Source organism: Enhydra lutris, unplaced genomic scaffold, assembly GCF_002288905.1.
Source record: "Enhydra lutris kenyoni isolate GAN:26980312 unplaced genomic scaffold, ASM228890v2 scaffoldscaffold26, whole genome shotgun sequence".
NCBI lineage: Eukaryota > Metazoa > Chordata > Mammalia > Carnivora > Mustelidae > Enhydra > Enhydra lutris.
Genome location: NW_019154110.1, coordinates 7,108,169 through 7,135,963, shown reverse-complemented (window position 1 = coordinate 7,135,963; position 27,795 = coordinate 7,108,169). Strand labels below are relative to the sequence as shown.

The window sequence follows — 27,795 nt, the reverse complement described above, 5'->3', positions numbered from 1 at the left end:
TTTTTTTTTTAAGCAATTTCCCCACTCCCAAGTTGGGCCAGTAAAGATTACATGAAAACTGGCACACCTATTGGCTGGAATACAGATGCACCAAATGAGGATTTAAAAACTTTCCGAGCGAAAAGTAGAACAAAAAGAAAAAAGAATCTCCTAGCATTTTCCCCAAAGGTTTCACTCTCCCGCCACACACACTCTCCAAAGGACCGCTACGGATCCAACTCTGCAAGAGAAGACAGAGCAGTGTCAATCGGGGAAGCTTCGAGGCCGCCTGGAGGCTTTCGGTCTCAACAGGCGGAAGACGCGCTGCCCGGTCCCGGTCCGGAGCCAGCACTCACCTATGTCAGCTTCTTGGCTTTGTTGTAGAGGGAATCCACTACTTTACTCATGTTCTGAATTGTTTCCAGAGCAGCTTCGTAAGTTTTATCTACTGGGGGTTCATCGAAAATAATCAAGACACCCTCCCCCTGGTCCAAGATCCCTGCAGGAAACACAAGGGCAACCCAGGTAAAAGAGGGATTAGACACAAAGGCACCTGAGCAGCCACCCACTCACTCCCTAGCTGCCTCCCTTTCTCCAGAAAGGAGAACCAGAAGTCATCTCCACGTGCCATCTGCGCATGTTTATTATGCAGTCTCCTCATCTCCTCACAGGGAGAGAAGAGGGCCCAGGGTCCCAGGGAGCCACCAGGTGAAACAAATGGAACATTTCCTTTCGAGATGAATAAGAGCTTCATGCATCAACAGCTTCACCACTGTTACTCACCATGAAATTTCTTGTCAAGAATCATCTGTGACAATTTCCTTTCCACGTCGGCCTAAAATCAAAGCACATGATTAAAGGGACGGGTATCCACTAGTCAAAGATCACACTGACAAGAAAGTTCTGTATAAAACGGCAAATGGGACTGTAAACAAAACAGCAACAATGTAACTCGAGCTCTGAGCTCACAGTCCCCATTCCACACTATGAAGCTGAGGACTTTCCAACAAGGCCCATGGAGTAGAAATGCTAACCGCCTCCACATGCCCCCTTCCCTGTGCCCACCCCCAAGACAAGCTCAGGACTCCTTACCTTGGAGAGTTTGATGAGGCTAGATATGTGTTCAATCTACAAGAAAAGGCAGAGACAGCGACACTGAGAGTCCTACTTCCTCCTCTAACCTAGGGGCAGGGTGGGGGTGTGACGGCTGTGTCTGCTGAGTGTGTGTCTCCCCAGGAATAGACTCTCCTGGGTCCTGTTCAGGCCCCTCATGCTCTGTCCCTCTGCCTGTCTCTCATCACTAGACCATACACACTCCCAGAGCACACACCCCCTACACAGACGTCTACCACATGCACGGTGACCACAGAAGCAAGGAGGGGACTGCACTCGGCACAAGCAGAGGCAATCTCACCAGGCTCCACCCCATGGCACTCTCACAACTCTTGTTCCTGTGTCAAAAAAAGCCCAAGCCTCTTGCCCACCAGAGTGTGTCTTGGAAGCAAGTTCCTGTTCTGCATTGGTGTGGCAAGCGAGGGGACTAAAGAGGACGCCTAGCCAGAGAACTAGAGTCCCCAGGCGGGTCCTTACCTGAACTCGGGAAAAAGGCTCAATGACTCGGATCAGATTCTGTTCCAGTAAGTTATCATACAACTTGGCCAAGTGTGTACTGATGATTGGGTCATCCCGGAGCTCTGCCCGATAATCTGTCAGGGCCTGCCAAGAAAGACGGTCACAGGCATTGGCTCAGAGAAGCCCCTGAAGCCACGCCACTCCTGGCTTCCTAAGCAGTCTGCTGGACCTCGTAAATACATGAACAACTCAAGTTCTAGAGAATTTGAGATGAAAGAAGAGCTAAAACATAGCCTTACAGCTATGCTATAAGGGAAAAGAAAAGAACCATTAGGAACTAAAAGATGGAGCCCTTTCTAGGCACCACCTTTCTGAAGGAAAGCCTTGTGTTGACAGCTCAAACCGTGTAAGCCCCACGAACAGCTCAGCCTGAAAGCCAAATCCACTACAAAAGCAGTTCTCCACAGGTATCCCACAGAGCAAATAAGGTCTCCAGGGGGAAAAAAAAAAAAAGAATTCTGAGGTTAAATAATGGGAAATACTTGGGGTGCCTGGGTGGCTCAGTCAGTTAAGTATCTGACCCTTGATTTCTGCTCAGGTCATGATCTCAGGGACGTGAGATCGAGCCCCATGTCGAGCTGGGCATGAAGTCTACTTAAGATTCTCTCTCCCTTTGCCCTTCCCCCTCTGTGCATACAAGCTTGCACACCCACTCTCTCGAAAAAAAAAAAAAAAAAAATAAGTAAAAAAATAATGGGAAATACTGAATCCCACAAGTGCCTTGTGGAGTTTTACAAGCACATCAGCATACAGTTCTGCAGTTAACAGAATGCAAAACACCTAATTTTGTTTCGTCCTCCTGTTTCCCAGACCCATACCCCAGGGAACCCCTAGTAACAGAAGTATCCCATCAGACATCCCAAACTTTAGGATAAAATGATCTAGTCTATTTTGTTTATTCATGTATGTAATTTATTTACTTTGAGAAATGGTCTCAAGATCCAGCCTCATGTCAGCTGTGCTATAAGGGGTTAAGAGAAGCAAGCAACTCATGCCAAGTAAGGAAGTAAAATTGGCAAGAAAGCTCAACCAAGACTATGAATCTTGGGGAGAGCCAGAGTCAAATGGTCTAACCTCTGTCTGCACAAAGTTTTCTTCCTAGATCTACGTTTGTTTTTAATTAAACTGGCCACTTTACTCAGATTAAGAGGAGACTCAGCAGAGAATATACAAGTCTCACTCTACTGCTTAGATATGTTTTTCTCCCTTTTCAAACTTTTGCTAACAATGAGTAAAAGTCACAGGAGGCAAAGCAAGCCTGGAATGTCAACCTCACAGGAGGTGTCTTCTGGTCCATTTGCACATATTAAGACTTCTCTTTTGCCCCCAGAGAAGGAGAGTTGGTATTTCTGGAGCTGAAGGAAACCCTACAAACATAACCCGAAGAACAAGTGCCAGGCCTGGCCTCAATCCCTGACATGTAATCTGTGGGGCTTCAGGCACCTTCACTGAACCCCAGCTCCCTCAACCATCAAATGCAGAGAAGAGGTATGTTGTGAAAAATCAAAGTGAAAAAGGATGAAAGAACATTTTTTTCAAAGATTTATTTATTTATTTGAGAGAGCAGAGAGAGAAAGAGCGCACACATGAACAGGGGGAGGGGCAAAGGGAGAGGGAGAGAGTGAAACAGACTCCCCAACGTGGGGCTCGTTCCCAGGACCCCGAGATCCTGTCAGATGCTTACTGACTAAGCCACCCAGGCACCTCCGATGAAAGAACTTTTTTTTTTTTTTTAAGATTTTTACTTATTTGACAGAGAGAGATCCCAAGTAGAGAGAGAGAGAGAGAGAGAGAGAGAGAGAGGAGGAAGCAGGCTCCCTGCCTAGCAGAGAGCCTGATGTGGGACTCGATCCCAGGATCCTGAGATCATGACCTGAGCTGAAGGCAGAGGCTTAACCCACTGAGCCACCCAGGCAGCCCTCGATGAAAGAACTTTTTGAAACTGAAAGGTACTAAATATAAATGAGGTATTACAACTCAACAAGCTTCACTGTACGAAAGTGCTTATTTCCAGGTTTTGATAATGTACTATAATTAAGATGTAACCATTAGGGAAAACTAGGTGAAGGGTACACAGAATCACTGTGTACTATCCTTGAAAATTCTTGTGAAACTATAATTATTTACAAATAAAAGGTTTTAAGTATGTAAATGTCCCTCTCCTCCACCCATTCCCTACCAACCCAATACCATGCTTACCTTTTCAAAATCTGCCAGTGATCTGTTCTTGCTAGCCTGAGCCACACATTTTAATGCTTCTGTCTAAGAATAAAGAGAAAAACAGTGACAGCGATCTATTCTGCACACTCACATTCCATCCAATCAATGTCCTAAGCAGTGTGTTATGTCCACACAACTTCTGGCTGCAAGAAGATCCTGCCCCACCACCGATCTTCTTCAGAGGCCGGGGAAGAGAAGCTAGACCACCACCCCTGTGTCCCAACCAGTCTCCCTTTGAAATCTGCAATTACTTAAAAATACTAGGAAATAAAAAGTTAAAAAGGAAAAAAAGGCCCTTACATAGCATTCTCTAAAGATGACAAGCTACAAGAAACAATGACCAGAGAACTGTGATCTCTTTCCCCCTCCTCCAAGGCTGCTTACCCCCAAAGCCCACAGACTCTTTCCTGCCCTTAGCTTCAGGTCATACCTGTGCTTCATCAAGTCTTATTCTGCTAGATGTAGTACAGAGCCCGAGCCAGGGTCTATTTTCATTAGGGTTGAGCCACCAAAATTCCACAAATTGCACTCAATGTTATAATGCCACAGAGAGAAGAAGGTACAATCAGTGGTTGAGGGCACCTTCTAACTTGATTATAAAAGGCACATCACCAACCTATCAAGTCTCTTCTCAGCAAGAAATCCATGATCTTTCTGGGAGTCTGTTCTGACTTCTGCTTAAGAGCTGTCATCAAGGCACAAAGGACCAGAAGGAGCTCCTCTGGTACCAGCCTATGCACTTACATAAGGATGGTGTGTGTTTTATGACAGACTTTGACATGGTGCAAAACTAATCATTAGTGTATTGTGTGTCAGCATTTGTCCCACAGACAGAACAAATATCAAATGAGTTAAGCCTGAAACTAAGAGCCAGATAACCCAAGTTTAAAGTCTGGCTCCCCTATTTAATAGTTACCTGATCCTGTCCTGGACACTTGCCCTCTCTTAGCCCGTTTTCCTCAACTCTAATTCTAAATAGGGCAGGGAGTTCTTCACTGTAGTAATAACAACTATTCCTGTGGTCAAAACTAGGATCCCAAAACTAGGGCCACTCGTAGAAAAGGAGGAAACCATCTGTTGTGGCCATTCCTCCAAAGATATGAGATTGCTAATGTGTCTGTTGTTTAAGAGACAACTGCATTTGAAATCTAGAAAGATTACTGTTACTTGACTACTGATAATCAGACAAAGTACAAAGAAGAGATGGTCCAGGAGCCTGAGACCATCTGTAACACATGTCACACTCATACCTACTCAGGCACAAAAGGGACTAATGACTATCAAAGGTCTTTTGAACCACGCTCAAAACTCAGGACCTAAGTGAAAACGTACTTAGAAGCACTTGGGTGAGCCTTCAAAACCCAGTTTCTGGGGCGCCTGGGTGGCTCAGTTGTTAAGTGCCTGCCTTCAGCTCAGGTCATGATCTCGGGGTCCTGGGATGGAGTCCCATGTTGGGCTCCCTGCTCAGCAGGAGTCTGCGTCTTCTAACCCTCCCTGGTCCAATCTCTTTCTCTCTGATAAACAAAATCTTAAAAAAACAAAACAAAACTCAGTTTCTGCACCAAGCACTTTGACCTCCCTATAAAGCACATGTGCACCAAACCTTAACAGCCTCCAAACTCCTGGAGAACCCAACACTTCATATTCTGCACATGTTAAGTTTTTAAGTCAGGCTCATGATAGATAAATGTTTTTGGTCAAAGCTAAATGCAGCCTAACTCATACAAATGTTCCAGTTCAGTTCTAGAACCCCCTCAAACCATCTGACATCTGTAAGAGCACCGCACACTGACTCTCCAGGCCAAGAATTTAATATAGAAAATACACAGAATGGGCTTACGGGAAAAGGGTTGGCAGAAGGAATTGGGTGGGGGGACACTCAGAGAACATGGAATGGAAACGTGAAGAGCACTGGTCCCACCAGGCATCATGACTGATGACGTACTGGTTTCAAGTAAGTAGTGATGAGAACTGCAGTCAAGGTATTCCCTACCTGCCTCCCCGCATACCGAAGTGCAAGCTTCCCGCTCACCAAAGCCTGGACATCTTCTGGGCTAGAAAAGAAAAAAAAAGACAAACTTGGTCACTGCTCCAGGATGTTATGCTTCTAAGTATAGGTTCAGACAAATTTCTTTATCTCAAAATTCCACTGAGAAGACTGCCCACGGAGATGAGAAGCCTCACCCCAAAACCCCATTATGTCCCTCACCTCACAGAAGCCAGGCTTTCGCTACTCTAGGCCCAAGCTCAGCATTGAAGAGTAGAAAAACTCCGGCATTAAAAAGAAAGTCACAGTGAACAATCCAAAAGTAATAAACCCAAAAGGCAGGATGATAAATTTAAGTCAAATCCCCAGACAACAGGTCTTGTTAAAACACAACCCCTGTGTAATGTAGAGATCCAAAAAGTCCTAGTCAATATCACATTTATTCCCAAACAAATGTGGATAAATTCTCCAGAATTCCTTATAAAAAGATCTGTCCTACCTGCTGTTGTTCCCCTTCTCAAACCTCTCAACTTCTTCCTTAACCCACCCCCATTCTGGGTGGCCCAGTGGGCCAGTGCTGGACTGTAAGCTATTTCCAGGCCCTCTGTCTGGTGCTCAGCAACTCCCTGGTCAGAATAACTGCAGGGTGACAAGAATAGTCCATGGTCTGGAAAAGAGATTTCTCTCATCTGTCTCCCCAGTTCTCAAAAACTAGCAAGCAAAAGTGCTCTGGGGAACACCTTCGATCCTCCCACTCTTATATAAGTCAACCCAGTCCCACAGGCGGCAGCTGCTGCTTCTAACCAGCCAAACTCCCTGTGCGAGCTATGTCTGCATGGCAGAAAACCAAGGTGAAGAACCTGAGTTCTCATAACCCCAAGTTAACAGGCACATACGTGTTGAGCATGATTTTGCACAGCAACATGTACTTCAGAGATGTGATGGCCTTTGGGCTATCGATGGAGTCATAACCCTCAAATGCCTCATAGAAATAGGAGTATGCAGTTTTCCAATCCTTCTCTTCTGCTGCGTGGATAATACCTGGACATTGAAAAGATAGGAGTAAAAACGATATAAATCGAAGATCAGAGCTGGGGAAAGCCTCCAAAATCTATCCCAATGCCACCCATTTAGTGATGAGGTCAGGAAAGGTTAAAGGACCTGCCCTAAAGTCACTGCCAGCTAGTGGTAAAGATAGAATGAGATCTTTAACCTCCCAGTTTCGATGTCATCTTGACAATATAAATCCCAAAAGAGTTAGAGACCCTACTTAAAAGGGATCCTAAAAACTATGCACTAACATCTTTCCCCATGCTTCTCATAACCATTATGGATCTGCTATCTTTTGAAGCCACTAGAAAAGGCCACAGTTACCCTTCAGGACATCACCCTCATACGTCAGGAAGTTGAACCAAACATCCTTGGACTGCCTGCCTAAATAACCTGTTTTAGTAACATTTAAGATAGCTTTTCTAAGCTTGACATTTTTGTATGTGAGCTCTCAAAAGAGAAAAAAAAAAATCCAATTTCTTATACTCTTGATAGTTGTCATTTATAGATGTGCTCTTGCCTAGAGCAATCAATATACAGATTTCATATAATGCCAGATCCATGAAACTAATTTAATTGGACATGGTTAAGCAGTATTTCCTCAGGCTGAGATAGAATAGTTTATCTAAACAAGCTTCTACCATTTAGAAGTTGGGTTGATCCCAATGAGGCTAACTTTGATTGAACTTGCTATTACTTCCAACCTGTGCTATCCAACAAGAAATTTAGTTCCGGGGCGCCTGGGTGGTTCAGTGGGTTAAAGCCTCTGCCTTCAGCTCAGGTCATGATCTCAGGGTCCTGGGATCGAGCCCCGCATCGGGCTCTCTGCTCAGCAGGGAGCCTGCTTCCCCCCCACCCCGCCTGCCTCTCTGCCTACTTGTGATCTCTCTCTGTCAAATAAATAAATAAAATCTTAAAAAAAAAAAAAAAAGTTAAAAAAAAAAAAGAAATTTAGTTCCTCCTAGCTTGGGAGGCATCTAAGCCCTCCGAGTGTATGTATCCGTTCTAACTCTGCTTCAGCCCCTTATGAGGTTACAGACTTCAGCCCCACCTGTTTACCACAGTGCTTCCCAACATTTTTCACATTGAGGTACAAAGACAAAGTATTCAGCAACTTGAAGTAGAAGGATGAAACTGCTTACACATGACCCAAGGGGACAATGTATCAGCACATTTTCAACCCACCTGTCACATAGCTCTGTGCCTCCACGACATCTGGGGACTTAATACCATTTATTGAGTATGGTATGTGCCACACTCCAGTACTTTTTACTCTACCCAAGAAGCCTCTCATTTTGAGGCTAAAGGAATCAGACCCTTGTTCTCTCCTGTTCTTACCTATAGAGAGCTAGAGAAACTCCACACTTCACTTGAGCTCCTTTAAGAATGTCCACTGAACTATTAACACTACTAACCTAGAGGGGATAAATCCCCATTCCCTTACCTCCTGGCCCAGAGCTGGAAGAGAATAGACCAGATGCACAGTAAAACTGGTTTAAAAAAAAAAAAAAGGTAAAATAAGCCCAAGAACTGGTATACTGCTTTCCCAAATACATTAATAAATAGGGCCTACATTAGGAGTCCAAGCATCATGGCTAGTATATGAGGTTTATTATTAAAAAAAAAAAAAAACAAAAACTAGACTGTCACTCATTCAACACAGATATTAACGAATGTCTTCAATCTGCCAGGCACCAATAAATGGTTACTACAGAGGAAATATGAATAAAAGGTGCTCATGAAGCTTAGTCTCACAGTGGGAAAGATGATCATCAAAACAGAAACAAGATTAGGACCACAATACATACAAAAGAATATAGCTTTGAGAGGGGAAGTCCAAAGGAAAAGGTGGCACTAGAGAGGGTTTATAGAGGAGACATGAACTGGATCTGGAAGGATACACGCGAGTTTGCCAAGGGGATAGATGAGAAGGGGAATTTCCATGCAAAGAAGACAAAATACAGAAAGGCACAAAAGCAAGAACACATGAAGTCATTCAGTGACTAATGGAAAGGAAAAGATGCTTTCCTTTTGCATACCCGTTAAAGTAAAATGTAGCCTGGGGATAATGGGGAACCACTGAAGAATTTCAGAGGCATTACATGATCTGATTTGTGTTTTGAGAAAAATGACTTTGGGGCCAGGTTAAAAAAAAAAAAAAAAAGTAGATTGGGAAAAGGGATCAGGGACAGTCATATCAGATCAGCAGAAGATTGCTCCAGTGGCCTAGGCCTTCACCACAGCAGTGATCAGAGATGGAAAAGAAAGGATAGGTTTGGAGACAGACTCCACCTCATCTAGCAACTGAGTGGATACAGGGAGTAAGGGAAGAAAGGAGTCAAAATTGCTCCAAAGATAATAGCTTGAGCAGTATCAAATCAATAATGATACCATTACCTTGAGTAGGAAAAAAGGTATAGGGAGGAGTTAGATAATAATTTTGCTTTTTGACATGTTGAGGCTGAGACACTTAGGAGGCATTCAGGTATGTACGTCCACGATGCAGCTGGAAATCTGAATCTAGAATTTAGGAGACGGAAGCTACTGAAGATCTAGGTAAGGAGACCACTAGTGGCAGGCAGCAGCTAAAGCCATGGGTGAGTATAGCATTTTAGACAGGAAACAGAGAACAGGAAGGGAAAAAAAAAAACTAGGAAAAAAAAAAAAAACTAAGAAAACAACACTGAGGAACACCCACACTTAAAAGTCAGAAGGAAGAGGAAACAGCAAAGTGTGGCCAGAGACACCCAGTCAAGGGAGCAAAATGAGGAAGAGAGTGATGTCAAAGAAGCCTATGGAGTGTTCAATAGGGTCGACTTCCCCTAAAAGTCAGAGGTTATTAGGGAGTTACTGACTTCTTTCAAGGAGTCAAAAGAGACCCCAAAGTACGCATACTCTTTCAACTTTTTCAAGAAACTTGACAGGAAAAGAAGACAGCAATTTAGAAAGGAGAGAGGGCTGTGCTTTTTGCAGCTGGGCAGTTCAAGGACTAAGAGGAAGATACAAGTAGAGAAGAAAGACTGAAGACTTAGAATGCAACAAAAGGACAGGGGAAAGAATCATTCTTCATATGGAGTAAATTGGGCTGTGACACAAATTCTGGAGAGGAAAGGAGGGAGAGTTCATGTAAACATGACCTCTATTTCCTCTGTGAAATCTGATGCAAATTCACCTGTTATCCCTTAAGGACAGGCATAATGAAAGAGTAGCAGCTTAAAGAAAGTACCAATACTGGTCAAAGTGAGGTACTGCAGTAAGAGCTTCACATTCATCATCGCACTGAATCCTCACCACAATCCTATGAGGAGGCATGATTATTATCACCATTTTACAGATGAACTAAAGATAAATTAAATTAAGTAACTTGCCCAAAGTCTCACAGAACTAAAATTTGACAGAATCAAACTGACAGAACCAAAATTTCAACCTAGGAAAGGTGGTTTGTAGAGCTCCTGTTCTTAATCTCTCTCTGTATGACAAAATAAACCATTTGCTATTCATAATACCCGATATGCTGGTAGTGCAGGCATTCTAAAAGATTGCAGGGAGGTAACGCCAGGAGGTCCACTCGTCTTCTGCCTTCAATTCCAGTGCTCCTTCCATAATGATGATAAACTATGACTAACAGAAGCTGCTGACCACAAGAAAAAGCATTCCACTGCCAATCCATGACCTTTGAGCCCTAATATTAACACACTCCTTCAGAAAGGGATCCCCTACACTCAAGTGAAATGCAGGGTAGTGAAGGAGGCCTTCCTTAGCCCTGATCTGAGGCCCTCTGGGAAAGTCCAACATGTTTTACCAAGGTCTCCAAGTGACAAGAGACTTGGGTTAGTCTAACCCTGGAGAGAAATCATTCCCCCTAATGAGTGACTCAGGTGGAGGTTAAGGAGCTTTTTAAACTTGTTGAGCATCTTGGCACTAACAAACAGGCTGCCTGGCCAGCCACAGGTAAGCATGTTCTTAGAATATTTTAGACAGTTAACAAGTTAATAGAAGGGAAGTACCCTTCTAATTCGGTTTCTCTGAGAAACCTGAGCGGAATCAGCCAACTACATTCTCTATCCCCATCCGCCATTCCCCACTGTGAAATAAGAACTTTAGGAAAACAGCCCACGAGTAGGTAGGGTGTTACCTGACTGCATATCCAAGGTGGCCTGCAATTTAGGGGGGCAGTAGATAGCATTTGCTGTAGTTCGAGCAGAAGTTAAGGCAGCGCGGGCTTTCGGCAGGTTGCTCAGGGCATGGTATGTTTTGCTTTCTAAAAGCTGTACTTCCACCAAAAGGGCTTTGTCATCCATCTTTTTCAACTCCCGCAGCAGCTGAGAACCTGGAGCAGGAAAAAATACATATCCCTTTGTTAGCCATAATCTTAATACTGTAACATCTCACTCTCCCACCCTCACAAGAACACTCAGGATAAAGAAAACTGCCTGAACTCATAGAGGTGGTCTATCTGCAAGCACTAAATTTTTTTACTAATGTGCTATCTTCCCAAAGAGAAACAGATCTCTTTGAAGTTTTCAGCATACTAATGACAATATTAGAGCCAAAAGTCCTATAAGCTTCCTCTGAAGATTTGAATACAATGAGAATCTTCACCCAGAACACGCCGAAACTAGTTATCTGGTTCAGACAGCCACTCAATCTCATTCTCTTCCTGTCTAGCAATCATACAACTACATACGAAATGGCAGCCACTAAGGTTGGTGGAGGAAGGAAAGAATTCTGGACATGTGAATGCTCTCCAAATACACCTTCTTCCCATCTCAGATGGGAAAATCAAATTCAAATAGACTTGCATCATATATAAAAATTAACTCAAAATAAATCAAAGACCTGAATGTAAGAGCTAAACCCATAAAACACAGGAGTAAATCTTTGTGATCTGCAATTAGGCAATGCCTTCTTAGGTATGATACCAAAAGCATAAACAATAAAAAAACAATAAATGGGACTTATGGGCACCTGGACAGCTCTGTTGGTTAAGCATTCAACTCTGGGTTTTGGCTCAGGTCATGATATCAGGGTTGCTGAGATCAAGCCCTGCATCGGGCTCTGTGCTGGGCCTGGAGCCTGCTTAGGATTCTCTCTCTCCCTCTCCCCACTGGCCCACCCTCTGCTCGCACTCATGCACGCATTCTCTCTCAAAAATAAAATAAGATTAAATTAAAAATAAAAATAAAATTTAAAAGTAAAAAATTTTAATTTATAAGAATTAAAAGGTAAATTAAAAATAGGCTCTAAATAATAAATAGTAATTAAAAATAATTGGATTTTAAATTAAAATATGCCTCAAAGGACATTATTCAAGAAAGTGAAAAAGCAATTCCTAAAATCGAGGAAAAAATTTGCAAATTTTTTTGCATCTGGTAAGGGACTTTTATCCAGGATAAACAATAAAAACACAAACAATCCAATTTAAAAATAAGCAAAGGATTGGATAAACATTTTTCCAAAGACATACTAATGGCTAAAAAGTACATAAAAAGATGCTCAACATCACCAGTCATTAGGGAAATGCAAATCAAACCACAATGAGATACCACCTTCACCCCCACAAAGACAGCTAAAACAACACGTGGCATACCCACCCAATGGATATTCAGCAATAAAAACAAATACAGTAGTGATACACACTACAACACGGATAAACCTTGAACACATGCTAAGTGAAAGATGTCAATCACAAAGACCATATATTATATGACTCTATAGGAAATGTCCAGAACAGGCATATCCAAAGAGGCAGATTAGTGGGTGCCTGACAGGGGGAGGGAATAATGGCAATGATAACTAATGGGTACATGGGTACAAGGTTTCCTTTTCAGAGTGATGAAAACATTCTGAAATCAGATCACGGGGATGAATGTACAACTATCTATGAATATACTAAAAACCATGGGATCATACATTTTTTAAAAGGGTGAATTTTGTGATCTATGAATTACATCTCAATAAAACTGTTATTGGGGGGGCTGGCTGGCTCAGTCTGAAAAGCATGTGACTCTTGATTTCAGGGTTGTGAATTCGAGCCTCACACTAGGTGTACAGATTACTTAAGCAAATAAAACAACAACAAAAAAAACACTTATTTTTTTTAATGCTACTATTTGTTTGAACCAAATGAAATGCCATTTTGCAAGATAAAAACTGAATATTGGCAATTTTTTCAACTTAATACATCATAAGAAGCCATGATCTTCCATCTGGGGAAAATAGTCCAAATCTACCAATTAAAAAAAAAAGAAAAAGAAAAAGCAGCAGGCAAAGATGACAGGGTGTTCAAAGGCCACACAGGGGAAAGGTTTTAGTCAGCCCGCTCTAGCCAGCATATACATTTGTACCAATTTATTTCTTGAGTTACAGTGCCTAATAGTAAACATGTGCAGTTAGACCCTTTGGTTTTCTAAATTTGACAGATTTACTCTGGTTAGTTACTTAAAACTTGCAAATGGCATTTCTCCACAACAGATTCAGTAAATGCAAAGCCACTTTAAATCCTTAGAAGTAGGCAGAACATATATTATTAATATGTAACCATTAAGAGTGGCCAGGTTCAGAAATACATTTATTTAGCCAGCTAAGATGCCTTATTACTTTCTACCAGCTTACTTACCCAAATGCAATGCTTCCTGGTACCTCTTGGTATCAAAGTACAAAGACACCAGTCTTGCCTAGGAAAGAGAAAAGGCATTGACTGATAGAAAGAAAGAAAAAAGCCAAAGAAAGAAATCAAAGATTGACAGTCAGAGAATTCTTACTGTTGAATATACAAGTTCTGGAGAGAGCACCAAATCCAGCCTAAGCAACACTCCAGTCCATCTGCCACGATGGCCACTGACTATGAAGTTTACCGGGCTGCTGCTTACTTCTCTGAGCCACACAAGCAAGTATTCTCATGAGCGGAACTACTATCAATAATCTTTGGGTGCCTGGCTAATACAAAATTACTGAAAATACTTTTGATCAGAATGGTATTACTTGCATTCACAATCTATCTAATGCCTAGAGACCTGAAAGCAGCACTAATGTAGGCACATTACCTCCAAAGCTTGGCGTAAGAAAGTTCGTTTCTCTGATTTGGCCCATTCGATGCACTCTAAACACAACTCGACCTGCAACAAAGAGACAACACATGCAATATTATGTCCTCACATTCTTCCCACAAACCTCGCTTTGGAGAACAGCTTTAATTCCCTCCTATATATTATCCATGTTGCTCTACTTAGTGTCTCAGGGGACATGCCTTGATCTACAGTATCTCACTGTGTAATGGTTCTATCATAATGGAGAACCATCTCGGCATTTTACACAGAAAGTATTGTTGCACTTAAGAATTGTGTTCTTTTGAAAAAGAGCTTCCCCTCCAAGATTCCTCTTCTACCTTCCCAGGATGGACCCATAACTTTCAACATCTATACCCTGAAATACAGATTTCTACAATGGCTGAGAAGTCTTTAAAGCAGAAATTTCTCCCTAAATAGCTGCAAATACTAATGGCAAGGTGTTAATATGAACCCATTGGTAATAAAGGTAGAAATTCTCAGCCTAAGCACAAACGCCTTATTCCTAACAGTTGCCTGTAACACTCAAAAGGCCCAGCTGGCTCTTCCCTTTCTGATACTAAGTGCAGCTAACCAATTCATCACCACAATACGATACACTTAGCATGTATTAAAGGGAATAAAAAGAAATTACAATTAGCCTAACACTTAAAAGGACTTTAACACTTTATTTAAAACTGCTTTGGGGGCACCTGGCTGGTTCAGTTGGTAGAATGTAAGACTCTTGATCTCAGAGTTGTAAGTTCGGGCCCGTTAACTCGAACTAAATGTTCGGTGCAGAGCCTACTTAAAAACATAAATGCATGAATAAAAAAAAATAATAAAGGTGCTTTGAATCCCCAGTTCTATCTGCCACCCAAGCAGTGAGATAATATGCAAAGTAACTGATTTAAAACAGTGTTCAATGCTAGATGGTCTACATGCCATCAGGTATTTGTGACATATTAGCTTTGAGAAACTACGTTTTAAGTACTGCAGATCTGGGTGCCTGGGTGGCTCAGTGTGTTAAAGCCACTGCCTTCAGCTCAGGTCATGCTGGGATGGAGTCCCGAATCCGAATCCGGGCTCTCTGCTCGGCAGGGGCCTGCTTCCCTCCCTTCCTCTCTCTCTGCCTGCTTGTGATCTCTGTCAAATAAAAAAAAAAAAAAAAAAAAAAAATCTTTAAATAAAAAGTACTGCAGATCTTTTATCACTTTTGTTACTGCAAGTTTTGTATTAAGATTCCTAATCAGAGCATAAGATTTAAAAAAAAAAAAAAAAACCACCAACTAAACTTTCTGCTACAACAGATCTTAGTTGCAGTTAGATCACCAACTAACTGCTGATACAACAGATCTTTACGTATATCCAAAGTTCTCTAAGGGAGATGTTATAAGGAAGGAAAATGAATAGCACATATAAATCAAACTGACAGATCTTCTGCTTTTAGATCCCAAGTCCAAGCTCAGTAAATAAGCAGATGCCATTACATGGTATTTGGAGGATTCACCAGTAAAAGACTCAAAGGAACCTTTATAACTCACTGAAGCCCCCTGGTGGCTACTTAATCTCCGGCACTAAACTCAACAGACCTAAAAATTTTACAAAAACTAAATTAAAAGCAAGCCAACCACAATTTCAGAGTTTTGAGTTATGTTCTGAAAAGCAAAACTCCAAGTAAGATCTCTGTTCCTGATGTGAATGGAACTGAAAACACTTTGCTGAACGTGTTTAACAACAAAAATACAAGAGTCCTTAGTCCTAATGTATCTTTGGAAGGCTAAGAAATGCTTACCGTCCCAGTTCTACCCAGGCAGCTTTTTTAAGAATATAAAAATGGATGCAGAGGCTCCTGACTCAGTAGTCTGGAATAGAGCCTGGCCACTGAGATGCAGCTCTCTAGTTAAGAAAACACTGAACTCTACTCCATCATCTCAACGGTCCCCATTTCCCGAGTCCAGATGTGAAGTGACTCACTCAAAGTCACATACCAGCTGCTGGGATCAGAACTTGACCCAGTGCTTCTCCAATGCTCTTGTTCAGGTCCATCTGTTATCCATTACTGGGTGCATCATTTGCACTATCTAGGACTTTAATTGGTAAAACCAGAACCTCAATTTTAAGGAAAAATTTTGAAGGCCATTGGCCTTGCTACACAACTATTTTGTTTGAGGCTTTGTGCTTTGTTAATGCAGATAATGACTAATAAAGGCGATAAGAATATATAAGAAGCCACTGCCTCTGGAGAAACCACTTATTTGAGCACAAAAGCTTGAAGTGATAGAAATCAAACATTTATTTTGTTTTTTAAAGATTTTATTTATTTTGACAGAGAGAGACACTGCGTGCAAGCACACAAGCAGGGGGAGCAGCAGGCAGAGGGAGAAGCAGGCTCTCCACAGAGCAGGGAGCCTGATGTGGGGCTCGATCCCAGGACCCTGGGATCATGACCTGAGCCGAAGGCAGACACTTAAAAGAATGAGCCACCCAGGCACCCAAGACGTTTAAGTTTTAAATCGATACACTTAATCATTTTTTTAAATGTCTTCAATAACTAGATCTGTATGGAAGAATAATAACTACTATTCCAAATTTTAAATTCTCCAGCACAAACTCCTTTTTTCCATGGAAATAACTGTTTCAGTAATGGGATTCGATGTAAGGTTTCTTTAAATGTGCTACTGTGGTTTCAGTTGGATAGACGATACCAAAAATGGCTTCCCCTGGGCAACTACCCAGAGATCCCTGAAAGGTAAGGTTAGTTTGAAATTCCAGTTCACCATTTGGCAAGTGTCTGGCTCAGTCCCCTCTTCACCCTGTTTCTCTACTCCCCACTACTTTACCAACCACCCCATCCTCACTCTCCCACCCCACCCTGTTACCTTACACATACTCCTCCCTTTCTAGGCTGTAAACCTCAACGCTGCAATTCACTCCATCCTAACCTGATTCCTACCACCTACTGGAATATAGCAAGCTAAAAACTGTTTTGTAATCTATCCGACTTATGGTTAGTTCCTAAACAGAAAGAGGCAAGGAAAATCCCCTCCTCCATTCTCTTGAGTACCAAACTCCCCAACACAAAACTCCTAGCTCTCTTAACAATGTCTGCAAACTTCTTCTTTTGCTTCATGCCATGATACTATCATGACAATACTATCATTACTTGATTCCCTATCCTTTCCCATTGCTCAAAGAATTTTTCAAAGAACTCAGAATGTTTCAAGAGGAACATGTAGCTCCAATTTCTCCAAGTCAGAGACCCTGAGTCACCTAGAGAAATGTAGTAACAACACTTATATCTCAATTCAATAAATTTATGTCTTAATTCAACAAAGTATCTCCTAAGCATCAAACATGGGGAAGCATCGAACATGGCGTTATCCCTACATCCCTCTAACAAACATGAGTTCTGTAGCTCCTCTGGGCCTAACTACTCTAAGTGCCAAGGATACGGCATGGGACGGGACAGAGTAGCTATCCTCATGGAACTTCTAAGGAGGAAACAGATGTTAAAAAGGAAAATAAATATGAAGAAAGGTAAAGCAGACTGGATATTTCAGATGGGAGGGCCTAACCAGACACAGAGCCACATGAAAAAGGCCAGTAAATCCCACTAGCCAATTATAGGAGAGCGCTGAATTCTGATTTAAGGGACCTCCACAAAGGAGCAGGAGAACTGCTCGTTACACAAATGCAATTCCATCCACTGAGTCAACTCTATGCTACGGAAAGGGACAAATTCCAGAGACTTCAGTGTGTAATGGAGCAGCTTTGATAATTAATTCTTTCTGCCTAAAAAGTTCCAAGGAACATGTATCAGTCTGTCTCAAACTAACATTTTTTGGTCAGTACATTATAAGGCACCCCATTTCAAACAAAAGATGGTGTTGCTTTTTCGTGAGAACAAAGTATAATCTTAAAAAAAAAAAAAAAAAGTTAGGGTTAAATAAGACTAAAATCCCATTAAAGTCATTTTTTTTTCTTTTTAAATTATTCTTAAAAATAATTCTAATGCTTTGGTTCAAAAGACAGATATCTAAATATTAACTCTTTTTGATCTACTATAATGAAACACAGTTCTGCCACAAATGTGAAAACTTTCCTACAAATGAATTTTTCTACAAATGAAGTGAGTTTATGGTGTTTAAACTAGGCCTCAAAGAATCATTAAGGCAAGAAGGCAGATTTTACAGAAGACCTGATTTCAAAGTGGGATCTATATGTCCTAGATTTCTGAAATTCCTCATTATTTACTCAGAATGCTACTGTGCCCTTTCATACTTCTTACTTGTACACTCACGGAGGCCAGAGCAAAAAATCAGACATATAACCAGCCAGCTATTCCTACCCCGTCCTTATATTTCCTGACATTTTATATATTTATCGCCTGCCTTCCTCATTAAAATTTAATTCCCATGAGAACACTGTGTTTTTACAAATGTATCCCCAGTATATGTAACAGTGTTTAGCACACAGCCTGCACTCAGTGAATATTAAGCAATGTATCTATAGGAAAGACAACTATGGTCTTTCTACCAACAGTATCCTGCTTGAATCTGCTGCTTCTTACAGAGTAAGTTTTAACTTTGGTAGTGTCTCCTCCTGAACTGCAGAAAATATAGCTATCTTCAAAAAGTTCACAAGAGGCTCCCTGATTCCAAAGAGGCACTCTTCTGAATGGTTCAGGGTCTGGTCTGAACTCATAGAGGACATGTACAGGTACACCAGAGTCACTTCTGCACACGAGACACAAACAGATGGATGCTCACCCCTCCATAAAGGCATATATGCAGTACAAAACACGCCAAGAAGGGATGCCACAGACTTATTCCGTGCTCACGAAGAGCTTTGCGACACAGAATGAAAGGTACCACAGACACAGAAAACATTACAAAGGTGTGGCAATACAATACCTCAAAGACAAGAATCAGTTTGTGACCCTGATGTAATGAGGATTCCAGGGACCACTGACAATCTCCACTTACAAAGCAAAGCATGGAACAGACCCAAAGTATCAAATGCCCTGTAACAAAGAGAAACTGACATGATAAGTCCTGAGCTGTCCTCCCAGCTGTCCCTTCCACATTAGTACCACAGTGTAGGCAGGCATTGCTTTCACTGAAACACTTTTTTTTTTCCATATCATCTACCTTCTGCCTTTAAAGTAACTTACCTCCTGCCCTGTAGCTGCTTCCATATCAAGAAACAGATCAAGAAGAGATCGGACCAGGCGAGCTGCCTTAGCCTTGCTGATGGAATTCAAGAAGGGTCGCACATACTTCAGGAGTCCTCCAAGCTCTTTGTGGAAGGCAATTCAGAAAAGAAAAAGTAAACATCAATATCAGAGACAAAATACCCATTAAAATAGTGACTCAAGATCATAAAATCCATCCTTATGTCACTGCAATCATTCTAAATGATGTATAGTAGGAATTTAAAACATCCTTAGCAGATAACAGGGTAGCAAAAATGAGTAAGCAATATATACTAAATTTGTATTCCATTCTGCACTCAGCTACTAGATTACTATGAGGGCCCTGGGAAACTCTCACGTCTCTTGGCCTCATTTACCCATCTTAATGAGAGATAAACAGCAAAGTACTCATGGTCTCAGAGCACAGTTTTCTAGAACATTAAATATGTTGTGCCTCTGACACCTGAGGTAAAATCACTTCCTCACAACCGGTAAATTTGATGAGGTTATGGGAAGGGTGTTTTGTGGTTGTTGCTGAATTTCCAAGTCCACCGTAGCAGCTCCCCCTTACACAGATGAAGTTGTTCAATTCCAGGGTCCCTTCTCCTCCCCTCCCGAAGTTCTCCCCAGTTTAGCCTTTTAGCAACAGCACTTCCCTGGCACCGAATAAACTTTTCACAGAAAACTTAGGGTGTTTTCTCCATTTATCTGTAAGTTCTAAGTCTTAAACTATGAACAAAAAAGGAATCTACCACAGAAGTTTTCTTCCCCTTGTATAGGAAAAAAAGGTGGCAAGTCATTTTAAGGGAGCATCTTTAGAAACAAGAGTAAAAATGAGAATATATTCCAACTCGTTAACTACGGAAGTACTTTTGGAATGTAGGTTAAAATTACTTTAGTGCCACCGCCTCTTTAATATTCTCCAATTGTGGACTCACCCTCCTGAGGATTCTAATTCAGGGCAAGCAAACCTCACCCTCCTGAGAATGCTAATTCAGGGTCCTGAAATCCTCATCTGCCTGAACAGTCACAGGATGCCTGGGACTGTGTCAGGTACGAAAAGAACTTAAACAGTGGAAAAGTTCATCTTTTCCTTCACTCCCCAGTACTCACCTTTGATTCCACTAAGATTTTCCCCATTCTGCCCCTCCACTCACCCCTGCATAGACTAGACATGTGTCTGCTTTCACACTTTGTTTCTGCTCCATTCCCATGCAGAATTTCTCCTCCATCTTCTCAACCTATGTAAATCTTAAGATGTCCTTTTAGGTCCAGCTAAAGTCCTATTATGTCTTCCAAACCAACTCCAGGCTGCACTGATTTCTCCTTCTCAAATTCCTTTTACATTTGTACAAATTTTAATTATACAATCACAGCTTTTTTTTTTTTTAAGATTTTATTTATTTATTTGTCAGAGAGAGAGAGGGAGAGAGAGCAAGCACAGGGAGACAGAATGGCAGGCAGAGGGAGAAGCAGGCTCCCTGATGAGCAAGGAGCCCGATGCGGGACTCAATCCCAGGACGCTGGGATCATGACCTGAGCCAAAGGCAGCTGCTTAACCAACTGAGCCACCCAGGCGTCCCAATCACAGCTTTTTAAAAGTAGTTTAGTACAATGTCCCTTCTCCCACAGTATTTCCTACTATGCTAGAACAATTCTGAACAATCTCTAATGACAGAATTGTTCAGAAAGCAGACTATTCGAATGTTAGTCAAACTAAATTGTTCTTTTTTTTAAGACCCAAGTCTTTACCCTCCTTCTACATGGTTTCAAATTTCTGAAGACAACTATCTTTTATACCTCCTTAATTTTCCCTTTCTCCAAGCTAAACATCTTTAGCTATTTCAACTGTTCCTCCAATGTTCTGGTTTCTAGATTCCTTGTCATTGAATGAACTCTAGTTTGCAAACATACCATCCATAGTACCCAGAACTGAAAACAATTCTCCAGGTAGGGTCTGACCAATAGAATCATGGCCTGATTCTCTTGATCTGGCCACCACAGGTAACACATGATAGCCTACTTCCTTTTCTCAATAGCACTTTATTAAAGTCTTTTTTGCACAGACAAGTAATTCCTCATCTTCCTCTGTTTTGATAAATACTTTTAAGTAAATAACTTTATACTTACCACATTGAATTTAATCTTGCTGGCTTTGGCAATAACTCTGAATCTTAATTCTGTCCTCTACTGTACTGAGTCATCTACAAAAAATAAGCAGGCCTTCTGAAGTGGCTTTAGCCATAATGCCAGAGGCTGACCAGAAGAACAAGGACAGATCCCTATGACATGACGCTAGAGACTTCCCTCTAGGTTGACAAATGATCTTCATACTCTGTATTTCTCATTAATATCATGGCCAATGTTCAAATGCCTTGCTTACATCAGATATGTAGTCTGTATCATTCCTCTAACCCAGAGGTTGGCAAACTTTTTCTGTGATGGACCAGATAGTAAATATTTTCAGCTTTTTGGGAGATGTGGTCTCACTGGCAGATACTCAACTCAGCCACTGCAGTACAAAAGCAATCATAGACAGTAAGTAAACAAATGGGTGTGGATGGGTTCCAAAAAAACTTTATTTACAAAAATAGCTGGCGAGCTGCTGTCTGTGGAGCCCAGCAAATCTACTCGTCTGATAAGGCTAACCAAAGAGAATGAAGGGGAGTTTGAAATAATCTTTCTTAATAAACCTACAGTCTTAAGTGATTAAAACCTACTTATCCAATAATCTGTCCCAGATACTAGTGATTACCAGTTTAAAGGGTCTAGGAATTATTCTTTCCATTATCTTCATGCAAAGTAAAATAATGTTTGCCCATCCTCAGTTTCCTTAATACTTCTCCATCCTCTATGACTTTTCTCAGAATAATAATAGTGGCTCTATAAATATATCTGCTAGAACTATGCTTCTGATATTAAAAGACAAACTGTCAGAGCCTAGAGACTTGAACTTATTTAAAGAGCCTATCTGCTCTTTCCTCTCTCTTTCTCATTTTTTTTTCTATCTTTTTCTTTTTGAAAATCATTTTCCTTCCTGGAAAAGGCTGAAGTGAAACATGAACTAAGCAGCCTGACTTTTGCTCTAGCACCTGCTAGCATTACAGTATTTGCTCCAAGCACTGATAGTGTTATTCTTCTTATCCCAACAAAGAAACAAATGACCTCTTAGTTGCCAAAGACTCAGTCCACTTTTCATTTCAGTCTATTGTTGCTATTCATTCTTGGTTTTATTCCCTGTTTCTTTCCATTTTCATACATCCTAAAGTAATTTTTAATTCCCAAAGAATCATACTGCCTTATTGAGATTATTTACAATTACACAACCCGAACTTTCTTTTTAGAAGGTCACAGAACTTGGGTGCCTGGGTGGCTCAGAGGGTTAAGCCTCTGCCTGCCACTCGGGTCATGATCTCAGGGTCCTGGGATCGAGGCCCGCATCGGGCTCTCTGCTCAGCGAGGAGCCTGCTTCCCCTACCCCACCCCACCCCCCCGCCTGCCTCTCTGCCTGCTTGTGATCTCTCTCTCTCTCTCTGTCAAAGAAATAAATAAAATCTTTAAAAAGAAAAAAAAAGGTCACAGAACTCGAAACAATCCTTTCAGAATCTCAAGCTATGAAATCTGCAGCTCCTGAGCCAGCCATCACGTCTGATGATGCTCAGCGCCACTTTCAACCACTATTATACATCAAACCTTGCCTCATTCACTAATTCCCAAACGACTGCTGTAGGTCAGAGACCTTATCTTATATTTTTTTAATGGAGTACTTAGCACAGTGCTAACTGTATATTAAGTGCCTAATAAAACAAAATTGAAGATTAATGGAATAGACATATTTTCTATTCTCAGGAAACCAAAATTCAAAGGAAACAATATAAACCTATCAATTATGAACAGCAAAGTGGGGTACAAGACTTCCTTAGAGTTTCTACAGTATATACCTATACTCATCAGACTCTTTCTTAGAAAACAATGACAAATGACCTAGAAAAGTTGTTCAAAGTCCTTATGATTCATCTGTTAAATTCCAATAGGTTTAGCTATACACTTCTCAATTTCTCAGGTACTAAGTCACAAAAAAGGGAGGGGCAAGGAATAAGGAGAGGGCAAAGCATAAAATGGGAATTTCAAGCAAAACAGTTAACATTTTTGGATAAATTTTTGAAGTACTGACCATACTAACATGCTATTTGCAATTATCCATGCTACTGGAGGAAAACAGATATTTGGAAATTTAAACAACAGAAAAGTCTTAAATCACTTTATCTGACTTTCTAATTCTTTCAGGAAAATAACCTTATTAATTATATTTTGTATGGACCAATTATCAAAACTATTATGCAATCCCAAGCTCACATTAACTGACAGGCAAAAGGAATCCATAAATATGTTAAATAGGAGGGCAGTCAGTCTAAAATGAAAAAAACAGGGACACCTAGCTGGCTCAGTCAGAAGAGCGTATGATTCTTTATATGAGGGTCGAGTTCGAGCCCCACGCTGGGTATAGAAATTACTAAAAAAATAAATAAATAAACTTAAAAAAATAAATAAAGTGAAAATCCCAGCACTGACCACTGATAACGCGTTAAGTGATTAACTATGGAAAGCATGAACCATTACACCATAAGGCCTCAAGCACTGAAGTGGGACAAATTGGTTCAAATCCTGGATCTTCCACTTACTAGATGAGTGACCTTGGAGAAGTTATTTAACTCTTCTGTGTTCTGTTTCCGCAGGTGTAAAATGGACAACAGCATCCACATTACTGAGTTGTTTTGAAGATGCAATAAACTGTATCATTTTTGTGCTTAAAATAGTAACTAGTTGACAGCACTTAAAAACTGTTTTATTATAGATATTTTTAAATACTTTAAATAAAATTCAAAAACTACAGAAACATATCCTCCCAACTGCATACATCTTTATACAATGTTAGTCATCCTTAATTGCGAAAGATCTTAGTTCTCAAGTTCAAGAAGTTTCGCTAACTTGTACCTCTTGGAAAACAGTATTATTTTGGGGAAAGTAATTCGTGAGGTCCCTTACCCTAGCTTAATCCATTCTAAATTAGATAAGACCTAAATTCACTTTAAAGTTGACAAAAATCATCCATTTTAAGCTTAAGCTTCTCTAAATACTATTACCACCTTAACTTGGTCAAAGGCCCTTCCTGGTCTCTTACTTCAATGACTCTTAGTCCAAGGACACACCCATCATCTGAGTATCACCTCAAGCCTAGAAACTCAATGATTCAATTACAACTAGAATGTTTGGGCAATAACATGCACGAAGTCCCACGTAACAATGGAGAAATCTCGGGAAGGCTCTTTCCATTTAACGTCTCACTTACTTTCTTAACAGAAAAAAAGGACATTCCATTGAACGTCTCACTCTGAACTGGTCTCTCACACTGAATTGGATGCAAAATCCCTAGTCGCTTTCAAGTCCAGGGGGCCTAAGTCACTATCCATCTTAAATACATCAGAGCTGAAATCACTAAAGACAGCTGCTGCTCATGCTGCTGCCCTTATATAAGGGAACACAGTGAAAACTAGAACCAGAAACAAATCCCACAGATCACTATATCCCAACAGGAACAGGATCTTCTCTCACCTGCAGAAAACTGTTCCACCAAAGAACTGAATTTAAAGGTCCACCTAGCTTCCTGCTAAAAAACTGAAGCTCAACAAGTTGACGATAAAATGGAATTATACCACCAATAAACTGTGTGGATGCATTCCTATGTTCCTCTACTCCAAAAGAAACTTGAAACTTTCCAAGTAAAAGAAAAAGCAACCCGTTTGCATCACTTACCGGCAGCTTGTCCAGTCTTTGCCAAGAGAGACCCCAGTTCCAGGATACTCTGCTCTTTGACCTGCACTGCCTCCTCATCATTCTCTTGAATGTCACGCTTCACTGGGAGAGGAAAATGCAAACCTTCTTAAAATTCTGATTAAAAAATGAAGACTGAGGGAGATTTCACCCTCACAAGAGCAATTACAAACTCAGTTACAAAAGACACATTCTAGGGAGCTTTAAAAAAAATTTTTCTTAAAAAAGTGAAATCATCATGTAAGATATGTCCCATGTAAATTATAAAAATAGATTCCTCTCCAATTTTAAATGTGCCTTTTCATTCTATGAATCAGAATTCCCCTTACCCACATACAATGAGATTTCTGTCGTAGTCACTTGGTTAAAGCAAAAATTCAAACAAGTTCTTCATATTGTGGTGGTTAGCCCCATGTTAGGCACTTTGTTACTGAAAATATTAAACATGCCTATATGTTTACCTGCCACAAACTAAAATCAAAAGACCATCATTTACTGGTGACTAAAAAAGTCAAGAGTCTTTCAATAAACTTGAAGCACACCACTAATGGGGTGCTTGGGGTAAGCAGTTCTACAAAGCCATTCAGGAAAAACAACTCAATCAAGGCTCCAGTGTGATCCTTAGGAGGGACTGCTGCTCTGTAATGGATCCTTAGGACGGACTGCTGCTTTATACTGGATTCAGGACCTGTTAAAATAACTTTGTGCTATCTGTCCCACTTTCAACTGTTAACAACTATTTTACCAAACACTGAATAACCTCTCTGAGTTTGTGGTGATCATTTTAGTGACCATCACTAGTTATCACTTCTCTTACAAAGCATCATGACTTGACAAAAACCAAGATTTAGATACTCCATAATGGAGTCCGGAAAAAGTAAGACTGTAACCATCATGACTCAAGCTTGCTCTGAGAGGGAAGCTTTCAGGGAACTCTCTCCTAGTGGAATGGGCAATCACAAAATACTCCCAACTATAATGTTCATCATAATTTCACTTATAAAAGTAAAAAATTTAGGCACTTAACACACACACACAAAATCCATGCTTCTCACATTAGCACGTACTCCTAGAATAAAAAAATATATATATGTGACTGAGATGACCCTGGTTCTATAATTGTAACTGACTTAACTCAAAGGTCAGAACTTCAGAATTAAAGGCTTTCATTTAACAAAATCATCCATTCACAGATGCATCTCAGCCCCCATCTTCCCTTCTCCAGTACCCCCAAAGATAAAGACATCAAGCTCTTGTCATTGTCTTTTCTCCACGCAAGTCAGGAATACCAAAATTCAACAGGCCAGGAAGTCAACATAAAAGCCAACATCCTGGAGGTCCCACATACACGTGCATTCCTACGCTACTTGTTGATCCGATCTGAATCTTCTCAAGCTGCGTTAAAAAGATCACATTACTACATGTGCAGTGAAGAGCTAACCCATGCCCTAACTGAACCCTTTACGACTTGAACATTAAAAGCCTTCTCTGTCATCACAAATTTATTTCTGTTCACACCTGAATCCCGGTGGAAACTTGTCGGAAGCGACTGGCTGGAGCTCCCGTTTCAGTTTTCCTGCGGCGTGCAAGGTGTAAGGCAATCTACTACAAACTGACTCTTCATTTTCTCTGGCAGTCTGCGGCCGACCGGTTCCCCGAACTCCGCGGCTGACAACTCACTCCCCGAACTCACTTCCCACCTCTACCGGGGAGACTAGGACGATTAGTCACCTCCTCTAGCCGGGCGGTCCCATCTCGCTCTTACACCCTACACGGGGGCAAAGGGACGTCTCGGGCACCTCTTCAAACCAAATGCCAATCTGCGGTGTGTGTCCCCTCCGTTATTTCCCACATTCAGAAAGAGACATCCCTTTAGTAGAGCCTTCCGCTGCGAGGCTGGGGAGAGGCAGCAGCTCTCAGGGTCCCGAGGAAGAAAACTCCAAGAGAAGAGCGAGCGCTCGCGCTGCCACCCGGAGCGGGCTGTGCTGATAACAACGGCGGGAAACGCTGTGTACAGCGGGTTTCGCCAAGGCCCTTCAACTCGAGGCTCTCAGTCCTGTTCGCGACAAGCCCGCCGGCCGGCACTACTCGCGGTCCCGGGCCAGCCCGCACGGGCCAGAGCGGGGGCAAGGCTGGGGAGTGGTGGGGGCCCCGGCTCGGCCCACCCTCTCACTCCACGCTGAGCCCACCGTGAGTCAGCAGCCGGCAAGTGGACGCCGGGGCTGCCTCGAGGCGTCCCACCCAGGTGAGACCCAGGGGCCTCCAGGGAGCTACGAGCGGCCTGTGCCCCCGGCCCGGCCCCCCTCACACACAGTGAGTCAGCAGCACCAGAGCCGGCTAGCCCGGCCCCGCTCCGTCGCCGCCGACCCACACAAGCCCAGCTGAGCCGGCAGGGTCAGAGAGGGGGCGCGGCGACCTTTACCGATGGAATGGAGAATGTCGATGGAGGCCTCCCGGTCGGTGCTGAGTAGAGACTGGGCTCTCTGGAACTCCACCACCGCCGCCGCCGCCATCTTACCGCTTTCACACCGTCCCCGGCCGCGGCCGCCGACGCCGGAAACACACTCCCGGAAAGCCCGCCCTCGCCTCCCTCTTCCCCCCATAGCCCCCTCTCTCTCGCGTTCCCAGAGCACTACGGGAGTTGTAGTCTTGTCGCCAGTCGGGGATTGAGGGGTGAGGGTAAGAGCTGGGGCGCCCGGGCTCGTGGGCGGCAAGCTCCCCAGCACCGCCTAGCGGCCAACCCGCGAGTCAAAGAGGCGGTGCCTAAGCGTTGGAACCGAAGGCTAGTCCCCACCCACTCCAAAAGAGGCCTCGTAACAGCAACTCTCCTAGCTCGCCCTTGAGAGGACTTT

At 42.0% G+C, this 27,795-nt stretch overlaps 1 protein-coding gene across 2 annotated transcripts; it reads right to left on the bottom strand.

The window, feature by feature from the left end:
• On the bottom strand, positions 1-27,486 carry LOC111151359 (proteasome 26S subunit, non-ATPase 11). 2 transcript variants are annotated; one of them, XM_022509324.1, is made up of 14 exons: positions 27,366-27,486; positions 24,926-25,027; positions 19,091-19,215; positions 13,915-13,986; positions 13,488-13,545; positions 11,004-11,198; positions 6,715-6,859; positions 5,825-5,885; positions 3,811-3,873; positions 1,570-1,695; positions 1,072-1,107; positions 763-814; positions 336-478; positions 1-220 (listed from the first exon to the last, which is right to left on the bottom strand). In XM_022509324.1, the coding sequence occupies exons 1-13, from the start codon at positions 27,454-27,456 to the stop codon at positions 336-338; spliced, it is 1,269 nt and encodes a 422-aa protein (XP_022365032.1). In that variant the 5' UTR covers positions 27,457-27,486; the 3' UTR covers positions 1-220. The 2 variants fall into 2 exon arrangements, with proteins under 2 accessions (XP_022365032.1, XP_022365033.1); XM_022509325.1 differs by having other exon boundaries at positions 1-478.
• Between the last annotated feature and the right edge of the window lie 309 nt (positions 27,487-27,795).

Bases quoted from the DNA above. Each gene is read 5' to 3' on its own strand.
- LOC111151359 (XM_022509325.1), bottom strand. From the start codon at position 27,456: ATGGCGGCGGCGGCGGTGGTGGAGTTCCAGAGAGCCCAGTCTCTACTC. The intron at 815-1,071 runs GTAAGGAGTCCT...CTTTGATTTTAG, and splicing joins GCCTCATCAAACTCTCCAAG to GCCGACGTGGAAAGGAAATT. The intron at 479-762 runs GTGAGTAACAGT...TGTTTCCTGCAG, and splicing joins TCTTGACAAGAAATTTCATG to GGATCTTGGACCAGGGGGAG.